Source organism: Nipponia nippon, unplaced genomic scaffold (genome assembly GCF_047370975.1).
Source record: "Nipponia nippon isolate SJK-2023a ecotype South Korea unplaced genomic scaffold, ASM4737097v1 scaffold_30, whole genome shotgun sequence".
Lineage (NCBI taxonomy): Eukaryota > Metazoa > Chordata > Aves > Pelecaniformes > Threskiornithidae > Nipponia > Nipponia nippon.
In genome coordinates, this window is record NW_028262348.1 from 473074 (window position 1) to 483575 (window position 10502).

The following is a 10502-nucleotide window of genomic DNA, read 5'->3' on the forward strand; positions in this document are numbered from 1 at the left end:
CTGTACTAAGTAGAAGTGGGTGAAGCAGAACATAAGAAAACATGTGCAACAGGCTGCATTTGAGAAGGAATGCCGCACGCTGGGAGCTACATATTATTGCCTGCTTGTGTCTTCCCCCAGTATCATCCAAGCAAGGCAGATACCAGCAGCTAACATGGCATTTCCTTCCTTTGTCAGATGCACATTCTGTTGTTTCAACTTTGTACAACTTTACAGAAAAGGAAATTAATTCTTAGCACCAAAGGGAGAGTCTCGCTTGTGCTCTAACAACAGCTTATCTGCTGGAGACCCTAAACTGGAAAAAAACCCGTCACGAACTCCCAGCACACATCAACAACAAAGTACACTTCATGATGAGGGCCCCATGAGGACAGGAGAAATGGCCGGGTGGCACTGCGTGCTCCCTTTCAGACATTAGCTAGAGATTCTGCGAATTTTTTGCATGTGATGTGTTTTCTAGTAAATATGACTACTTGCATATGATAAGCCCATTATGATTTCTTCGTCCTCACCTTCTTTGACTCAAGTGTAAATGGCAAATGATATTTAAGCCATTTACCAACTTAATACCTACAAAACCCTCTTAACCATGAAATAGACGAAGTTAAAGTCTGAGAATTCTCTGCCTGAAGGAAGAGACGGCACTCCAGCTACGGAGGTTACAGGGCAGTTTCAAAGCAATCTTTTTTTCACACACACACAACACTAAATCTACTGACTAATGGCAAATACCAGACAAAATTGTGCATGACGTTGAATCTTCCTCTCCCAGCAAAGGGAAATCAGCTGCTATTAAACATTTAGCTGGTGTGCCACTGCAGAATAGTTAAGTTTATACCCCATTCCAACATGACAGAGCATTTCAGTTCCTTTAAGTAATGATTAAGTTACGATGTGCTCCAGTTGCCGTCACATGAAGAGAGAATAGCTCTTTCCTATTATATGCCAAAGTCCTACAGTTCACTGTCCAAGCCCCATCCAAGATTCCCAACAGATAACTTTGTCTTTATGTTTCTCAACTTACACTGAAAATGAACCGAGTTATGATTATTGCAATAATATTTAAAATTGATGTCTCAGCTCCCTATCCCCCCAGCACAAGGCAGAGTTCATGAAGTTTACAGGTTCCCCACAAAGGAGACCATCTTGTTTACTTGGGCTAGACACAACCATTGGTTGAAATATTTAATCCAACAATTCTAAACTTTGTACAACAGCTGAAATACATGTAATTAACTCAAAAACCTTTGAAGTAAAGTTTAACTTCAATAACATGGGACTAGTTCACTGGCACTGCTATTGCATAATGCGAGCATTTGGTTCTTTTGGCGGGTACTAGCCAGTAAGCAACAGGAATCAGCTCTTTGATAGGAGATGGCTACCTTCTTCTCTGACCTGGTGAGTAGCTGGTCACTTTTTCTCAGGGCTCTGACTGATAAAGGACAAAGCTAACATAATACTAAAGATCCAGATTCCTTAAAGATTGTAAGCTCTTTTGGGACAGAGTTCTCTTCTGCATTTAAAGATCACCATTTTTTCAGGGGGCCATGAAAATCATGTTGCATGGTCTCTTCCATGCAATAAAATAAAATAAAATAAAATAAAATAAAATAAAATAAAATAAAATAAAATAAAATAAAATAAAATAAAAAAAATAAAATAAAAAATAAGGTAAAATAAAAAAAAAAACTAACAAAAGTCCTGGCAGTTCCACCACTGACAATGCTACTGTATTTTTGTCTTCGGAACTACTGAAAACAATACTAATTATTAAGCACTCTAACCACTTCCCAAAGTAATGAATAGATTAACTGTACTGCAAAAGGCTAAGAAATTCATGACATAAGCTTTAAAATAAATTACTTTCCTCATTTCATCCAAAGGTAATTATTACTATCCATCAAGAGTTTCCATAGTCTTAAACAGAGAAGAAGTGATAAGTATTTCTTGCTCCATTTCTCAACTGCCAGCAAGAAGCTATTTTGCTTTCCTTTTTAAGTATTAAAATTGTTAATTTGTAAGCCTGTTGCAAAAAAAAAGGAAGAGTGAGAAGGTGAGTTCTTAATTTGTTTGAATGCTTTTGCCAATTAGCAAATCCATTGAATTTGAGACAGGATTTTTAAGGAAATTTCGAGTCTTCTGGTCCATAGCTTCTTGGTTATTGTCATGTGATAACTTGGGAAATCAGCCATGGACTAATTAAGTAGCAAGCTCTTGAAAGACGGACCTAAGAACTATAAAAAGGAGCATTCTTCTAAGTATCTCCCAGTCCAGCATTATTCACCCTTGCATTATTTTGTTCCTGCCTGATTGCATTTTCTACCAGCTTCTCTTCATCCAGGCACTGATCTCCAAAAAGCTCTGAGCTCGTGAAGTTCATATCTGACATTAAAAGAACACAGAGCACAGTGTCCTCTATACAGAGACTGTGTGACTGTCCTGGCCTGTGACGTGCTGAATAAAAAGGGAGAGGCAGTTAAACCCCAAAGGACCCTGCACAGAGCCTGATGGGGCTAAAATCACAATTGTCCTAGGTTTGGTCTGCTGGTACGGTCTAAGCTGTTTGAGGATAGCTCCATCTAGCTTTGCAGCCACTGGAAAACAGGATGGATGACCAGTGGTATCACATACCTCAAAAAGGGCTGAGTAGTTACATGTTCTGTTTTGCCTTATTTACAGTTTAAATTATTTCATCCATCAAAGCAGCCAGTGTATCTCAGTCCCTAATCCTTGACTAAGGAAATTACAGATGCACAGTATCTCCCTAGCCTGGGAGATGCCAAACCCTTCAATACGCAAGCACATACTTTCATGGTTAAATAAGTGGAAAAAATAAAATATCAAGAAAGGAGAAATGATATCACAAATCAAAGTCAGGAAGATTTTTGTTTTAATGCAATTACAGGGGCTATTCCAAATTATTATCTTCTCTTTGTAGTCCATGACTTTCTGAAAAAGTTGACTGTTAAAAGGATCTTTTCTTTATTATGCTTAAACATATGACATAGTCAGAAATTAAGGCAGAGAGTACAATAAAATGTTGTTGATTTTTAATGCTGTACTTTTGTGGTACAACATTATGGTTTGATGTACATCGGTTACTACAGATTGCAGACAAGGGAACTGATTCCCTCTTCCCCACCTCCAGGACGGCCACCTTTATCCAGCCAACCTGTCAGGTATTGCAGGCAGGCAGGGAGAACTGTGCTATCGGGAGCATCTGTTAAAACTCCTTCTCCTTCTTGCACGCAAAGTGGTGGATTATCACTCCTATACTAGCACCTAGTCTTGCTATGGCACTGTGGCTGATGATTGTACTTCAGCAGTGGGTTAGAGGGATTTGGAGAAAATGTTTAAATCCGAGAGGATTCGAAGTGGACGATGCAGGTTTCCAGAGGGGAAGGACAAGTGTGGCTAAAAGAATCTGGCTCTGCTCAAAACTAGATTAATGAGAAGCTGATGGAGCATTTTATTTTTGCTTTGAAGGTTCAGTTCCGGGGACTATTTCAAATGATCTTAGTCCTGGGAATTGGTGGTAGTTTCCCATATGGATTCCACATTTCTGTCATCAACTATCCTTCTGTGGTAAGTAGCCACCTCCCTGAGGTTGAAAACACAAAATGTAGAGCCTGAGCTTGCCATTCCCCCACAAATTTCAAATTTACTGAGCAGTCCGCTGATACATCTGTGCCTTTTCTTTGGCTAACAGTAACATCAAATGTGTAGAGCACTTTTTCTCCTTCAAAGCACAGGACGGTACTTTCTGTTTTAAATGAATTGTTACCGTATAGTACACATGCCTCCAAAGGAAGGCAGAAAATGTGCTTTTAGCATGCTTCCTTAGGAAGCTTACTGACTGACACAAACCTGAAGATTTTGCAATGTCATCTCAGCTAACTTGTTTTACTAGGAAAGTTAGTCTCAAAAGAAGTCTAATATTAGAACCACAGCCTAGATCTGAAGTACAACAGCCAAATAGTATGAAGGGATCTTATACCCGTTGTCCAGTCAAATCTCATTTTATTTTTCAGCACATCAGGAAGTTTATTAATGAAACCTGGATAGAGCGACACGGCTCTCCCCTCCATCCTGAGACAATCATGCTGTTGTGGTCCTTCATTGTGTCTGTTTATGGGATAGGAGGATTCCTGGGGAGCCTCTGCTGTGGCTACCTGACTACAAAATACAGGAAGTGAGTGTTTCTCGTAGCCGCTCAATAGTCAGATGGTGCAGGGCAACACCAAGGTGAACAAACAAACCTCTTCTTGGTTGAAGCAGTCTGATTGAAGACTAGACTGATTTGGTTTGCTAGCACGTCCGCCTCTTTCAAGTAGCAAGCAGTCTTTCACCTTGTTTATCTGCTCTCCCCAGTGAACTGTATTTCTGTAAAGGATGCATTCATCGTCACATCACCGGATCAGTGCCTCTGGGAGTGGCAGGATAGTGCACCTGCCTCATGTTCTCTCCAAGATCCCCTATGACTCTCATAAAGATCTCCCAAGCTCTACCAACCCCCAAAAAGGAGCTGTGCGTCTCGTGTTGTAACACGTTATATGCAGTTACTCTAACCACCTGGAAACCGCTGCGTGGAAGATACCCTTAAGTGACAAAGAAGAGTCAGATTTCCATTTAAATACACTCATTCTGGGGTGATGAAATTATATTAAATGTTCAGATCTAATCTAATGAAAATGCAAACAGAATAGGAAAAAATTAATTGCCTGTACCTACGCTGTAAAGATACAATCAGCACCAAACAAATTATCCAAGGGACATCACTGTTCTTGGCAATCCGTTTTACTGAAAGACAGTTCCAAACTATCTTTCCCACTGGCTGGAGGAAGGATTCCTCACCCGTCTGGTCTGTTCTCAGTGCCTTGTGTGTAACACCACTAATTTCATTTGCAGAGAAATTGGCAAACATTTCTACTTGGTGTGACCCACTTAAAGATCTGCTGATCCAGAGGCCCCTCATATGGGTCTCAACAAACCATCTTAGCCTGCCTGCAATTGTGTTCTTTCCTATCAGGTAAGTGCCCCCAAGAAATTTCTTGTGGGACACTGCCTCATCCCACACTGACAGGGTCTCCCAAGACTGGAAGAAAGATCACACGCTTCTCCCATGGGTTATTTAACACAAGATAACCTAATGGCTGAATCACAGCCTTCTAACTAGAGGATCTCTGTGAATCCCTACTGTGTGCAAGAGGACTCTTGTCTAGCAAGCATCACAGCAAAACAGCTGAGTGCAAAAGACTTTGATGTGAGCCTGAGACGTCAGGGTTGTGAACATACCAGCCCACAATTCACATGGAGTGTCTTTGAAATATGCCTCTCAAAACTCTCTCTGCCATCTCACATCACATCCATTTAGCCAAGAGTGTCTCGAATATGAGCCATTCTGGAGTGGGAGCCATGGACTCAGATTATTTCTGGGGAACAACCCGACATTTTATGAGGAGTTCTAGCCCTTTAAAAATCTTGGTGACAACCTGGGGCCAGTTCTTCGAGCTCTTTCCCCACTTGTACTGTGGAAATGCTGATGAAGTGTTCCAACTGTGTAAATTCTAAGCTAAGAAATATTAATGAATTCAAATCTAAAGGATCCTGAAATTTTAAAGGATCACTTTGTCCAAAGTCAAAATTTTTTCAGCCATTCCTCAAAACAGCAGGAATCGCTGTACCATGCTTCTTATCACAGCAAGATTAGTCAAAAGAGTACAAGACATTCTCATTTCACGCTAAATTCTCGTGGGCTTTTTTTTTTTTTTTTTTCAGAAAAAAGTGCCAAATGTGCACCAACCTGATCATGCTGGTAGCTGCACTTTTCATGGCCTTCAGTAAAACAGCCAAATCCTTCGAGATTATTCTGGTCGGACGCTTTCTCTATGGCATTGGTACAGGTATGTGCTCATGCCACTGTGGAGAGCAAGCATCCTTGCTGTCCCAGCACTGTCTCTACAGGTATTGCCATTCTTGGAGAATGACTTTTAAAGCAAATATACCAGACAATAAAAGTGAATGACATCATCCCTTTTGCAAGAAATTTTAATCCAAATACCAGAGTGAATGGAAACAATGTAAGAAAGGATGGAGTCAGAAAGTTAAGCTTTTCTCAGTATTTTAACAGTCATTTATCCTCTTCTGTGTTAAAGGTTTTTCTCTCAATATACATCCTCAGTATGTAGGAGAGATTTCACCCAAGAAGCTGCGTGGATTTACCAACGCCACAGTTTCTGTTTTTCTGACACTGGGAAAACTCACAGGACAGGTTATTGGACTCAGGTAAATGCTCCAATTTTTCTATCAGGTTACACTAAAAGTAGTAGAAATCTTTCTATAACCATAGCCTCTCACCTAGTCAGTGACTGAGAAACCCTCTCATCTTCCCCAAAACAGGCCTTAGCTTAGGCCAGAAGAAAAGTTTTTAATATATGTGAGGCAAACATATAGTTTTAAATACAGGAGAAAGAAAAATTGATTACTCATAATCTGATTTCTTCTTATTTCCACACCCTTTCTACTAGGTGACTTCCCCTTCAAAATTTACTATACTTACATGAAAAGTCTTAGCAAAATGTTTTGGTCCTGTGGTCAAACAGTGGTCAAATCAGTCTCATGAGCTCTCTAGACATTATATTGGATCCTAATGATATTAAGAAAGTTTTTCAAAATGCCAAATAATTTCTTTAAAATTGTCAGAAATAAAAATAGCCACATTTTTGAAATTTGCTGAATTACCAATTCAGGTGTTTGCTCCACTGCACCCTTGAATGGAATTTGAGCAGCCGTCATCACTCAGAAAAACTTTCTGAACATTCACTCCATTATTTCAACATAATTTTGTTTCACATACACTTTCCAGGGAGATTTTAGGAAGCGAAGCTTTGTGGCCATGGTTGTTAGCATCTAGTGGACTTTCAGCATTGGTTCAACTGGTTACCCTCCCATTTTTCCCTGATTCACCATCCTACCTCCTGATACAGAAGGGTGACGAGGAAGCCTGCAGGAAAGGTAGAGTGTCTACTTGCCTCACTTACTTCACTTCATTTGATACGTTAGAGTGACAGCCTCTGCAGAAGACAAGAAAGCAGGGCAGAGCTGAGCAGCACAGTGCAGTGCCACGGAGTAATAGCAGAGGCAGTTCTAAATAAAACAGTTGAGGTACCTACGGCAAGACATCTGTATTGACCTGGGGCCTCACTCAGTCTATGAGTGACCACCACCTATGCCAACGGACAGGCAGACTAAAGGGTTTGACGTAACCACTCGTGATGGAGCTATCCTGGTAGAATAATCCACGCCCCTCTTTCTCCCCAACAGCCATCAGGAAGCTCTGGGGGGACGGAGACCATCAAGCAGAAATTGATGACATTATGAAGGAGAAGGTTGCAATGACGAGCACGAAAACCTTGCGTGTCCTCGAAGTAATAAAAGAGCGATCTTTGCGCTGGCAACTTTACATCTTGATGACTGTCATGACCACCTTGCAGCTGTGTGGAATCAATGCAGTTGAGTGCTCTCTTTATCCCCAGAACACGAGACAGCTCTAGGCAGCGTTACAAACCCCTCTAAGTTATCGGCTGTTACACCAGCTTAGAATTGCATCACAGTTGCAACACTTTTTTCACAGGTGCATTTCCTCTCTGCATTTTTCAGATATACTTCTATTCTTTTGAAGTATTCCACACAGCCAAGTTTGAAGAATACCTTATCCCATACGTGTCCCTGGGAGTTGGGTTGTGTGAATGCTTATCCTCTATACTGTGTGTAAGTCTTCTCAGACTTGAGTCTGAAGGAAAAATTTAATGTGGTCAACAACTGTACTTTTCCTTACTTATGACTGGGCTTGGGGAAGATTTGCATAGCCTAAGACACATCTTCCTGCTTCTGCAAAGCCACATGCAGGATAAAAGGCGTCTCTTTTCCCAAATTATTTGCACAACTGTGTATCTTTAGACTTATTTTTATTCTGCAAAATAATTTTCTGATGTTCTGGATTAGATGTGTGCATGCATGTGTGCACAATTCGATATACACCAGCACGCAAGAAAGAGAACTGCCTAAAAACAGCCTAGGGTTGATCAATAAATACAGCTTAATTAATAATAAATTAGCTTTGAAGAAGCTAATAAAATTCATTACAAATTAAGAGATTCTCAAATGACCTTGACTTCTGACTATTATTCAGATAAGTCTTCTGAGAAGAACACATGGCGAGGAGAGGAATTATTTCGTTTGAGAACTGGGATTTATGACCTGTGTTTTTTGCTTTTCAGAGCACCCTTATAGACCGATTTGGGAGGAAGGTGCTGCTATGGGGAGGATACACACTGATGTGTTCTGTGCTAGCGCTCCTTACCATGACCCTGTCGCTGCAGGTAAAGAGGCAGCAGCTGGCTACTTACCCAGCATCAGCCCACCTTTCTGGTCTCGCCTCACAGGATATGTACAAAAACTTGAGTCGGTGGCAGAAAATACTCTGCTATTCTGTCATGTGTCTAACGGCTTGATATCACTGGTTTCTCACTTTTAGCATCAGTTTTTCTGGATGCACTACTTCAGTGTTATCTTGATCTTCCTCTTCGTTATCTTCTATGGAATTGGACCATGTGAGTACATCAGTGGCAATGCTGGGAGGACATTTTGTTTCATATTGGTTGGTTACACAACTGGCAGAGGAAGAACAATCTAGTCCCATGGTAAAAAGTTGTGGAAGTTAAGGAGGGAAGGGCAGATATGTCCAAGTGGGAGCCCGGAAAAGGTTACAGACACCTCAAATTTTATTGCTGATCACAGGATGTAAATAATTTAAAATACAGTATGGTCTTCTCCAGAGGGTTTGAGACAGAAATTTCAGAACAATTTTTAAAATACTCAGCTAAAAACAGGATTCTGGGCATTGCCAGGTACATCATAGTAATCATACCCTTCATTAACTTAGTGAGTTAAGCTTTATGCCTACCAACACGCTTCAGGTGGAACTGACCACAGGAGCCAAAACGGGAGTTGGTTTTCTAAACTGCTGCTCTAATAATGGCTACCAATGCAATATGGAACTGTACAGATCCACTGGCACCAGAAACAAGATTCCAGTGTATACGAAGGAAACCTAAATTAACAGCTGAAGTCCTAACTTCACAGCTGTAGTCCCTTTCTGGAATCAAGGTCTTTCACCACAGCAGCGGCCACCTGCAGCAGGCCACCTATTCTGCCTGTCTGCCATTTTCTACCACTGCCATTGTGAGGATCTTCATCAGGAGCAAGGAAACACGTACACCTGCTTTGTGTTTTGCTTTTCTTTTTCAGCTGGAGCCACTATATCTATCATGGTTGAAATCTTCAGCCAGTCGTTCAGACCATCAGCCTTTCTGATTGTGGGCTGCATCAACTGGATGGGACTGTTTGTACTTGGGATGATTTTTCCATTGATTGTTGTAAGTGACTCTAACTGGATCCCTCCCTCCAGGCTAATCCACTTCTTAACGCTGACAGGGAGCAAAATAATAGCAATAAATTGCAATTACAAGCAAAGCTTAGAGCTCTGTCCAAACACCGAACCTGCTCAGGAACCCCCCAGGCCTGTCAGAGGAGCAGCAGTTGGACTCAGGTCAAACATGGCCAGTGGAAACTCCTGGTTTGATACGCGTCCTGGTTTGCGTATTGAGCACACCTTTGAATTTTAATCAGCAAGACACAGACTTGCACCCAAGGGCAGGGAAATAGAAATGAGATTCTTATTTTCCTTACAGTGTCTTCCATTTCTGCTTGCAGGATAACCTTGGACCCTTCTGCTTCCTTATCTTTTTGGGAATCCTTGCTTTATCAGCAATTTTCATCTACCTGTATCTGCCTGAGACCAAGGGAAAGTCAATCATGGAAATAAAAGCAGAGTTCAACAAGCTGAATTTTGGAAAAAAGGAAACCTCAGTCACTGAAAATCACTTTCCTAAGGAACAGTTGTTCTGCACCAAACTCTGAATGTTAAGAGAAGAAATTTGCATCTCTTAGAAAAGACAGGAAACAATGTTGCAACAGAACTAAGCAAGAAACATTAAAAACAGACTGCAAGTTCTGCGGTGTCTTATTCTTTTTTTCCTTTTTTTTAATATAGATATGAAATTCATTATGCTGGAGTTCTATTTCTTGCTGTTATCTAAATATTTTCACAGGAAATTTCATCACTCAGTTTTAAGATCTACTGGATATAATGAGATTTTTTTCTAAAAAAAAAAACTCTTAATGCTAGTCTACCTTATGAAGTTTTAAAACATTTTGTTAACAGTCCACAGGGCCCAAATCCTGCTACAAGCACGCACCTACGGGCTCTGCTCACAGCCCTGGCCCCACAACCCCGGCCTCAGGTGGTCTCTCCTGTTCCCAGGAGCCGTGCCCGATGGCGCAGACACCTGAACAGTTTGTTACTGAGCTTTCCTAAACAAGACCTCACTAGCTCTAAGCACCTCAGCACCAGGAAACTGCTAACAAATAGGTCAGAGTAT

The 10502-nt window shown here is 41.0% G+C and overlaps 1 protein-coding gene across 5 annotated transcripts; it reads left to right on the plus strand.

The window, feature by feature from the left end:
* The first annotated feature begins 1308 nt into the window (after positions 1-1308).
* LOC104011430 (solute carrier family 2, facilitated glucose transporter member 11) lies at positions 1309-10075 on the plus strand. Of its 5 annotated transcripts, XM_009463672.2 has the most exons (12): positions 1309-1398; positions 3487-3585; positions 4032-4192; positions 5779-5903; positions 6156-6285; positions 6866-7014; positions 7324-7511; positions 7660-7770; positions 8280-8381; positions 8537-8612; positions 9310-9437; positions 9775-10075. In XM_009463672.2, exons 1-12 carry the CDS (start codon positions 1375-1377, stop codon positions 9979-9981), a joined length of 1500 nt encoding a protein of 499 aa, XP_009461947.1. In that variant the 5' UTR covers positions 1309-1374; the 3' UTR covers positions 9982-10075. The 5 variants fall into 5 exon arrangements, with proteins under 5 accessions (XP_009461947.1, XP_087624925.1, XP_087624927.1 ...); XM_087768799.1 differs by lacking the exon at positions 7660-7770; XM_087768798.1 differs by lacking the exon at positions 1309-1398 and having other exon boundaries at positions 3460-3585.
* The last annotated feature ends 427 nt before the right edge of the window (positions 10076-10502 follow it).

What these genes read in the sequence shown, in the direction of transcription:
- LOC104011430 (XM_087768798.1), top strand. Translation starts at nt 3,460, where the DNA reads ATGGAGCATTTTATTTTTGCTTTGAAGGTTCAGTTCCGGGGACTATTT. An exon ending in CGAGGAAGCCTGCAGGAAAG is followed by an intron (nt 7,015 to 7,323) that starts GTAGAGTGTCTA and finishes TCTCCCCAACAG; the next exon opens with CCATCAGGAAGCTCTGGGGG. An exon ending in CTTCTATGGAATTGGACCAT is followed by an intron (nt 8,613 to 9,309) that starts GTGAGTACATCA and finishes TTTCTTTTTCAG; the next exon opens with CTGGAGCCACTATATCTATC.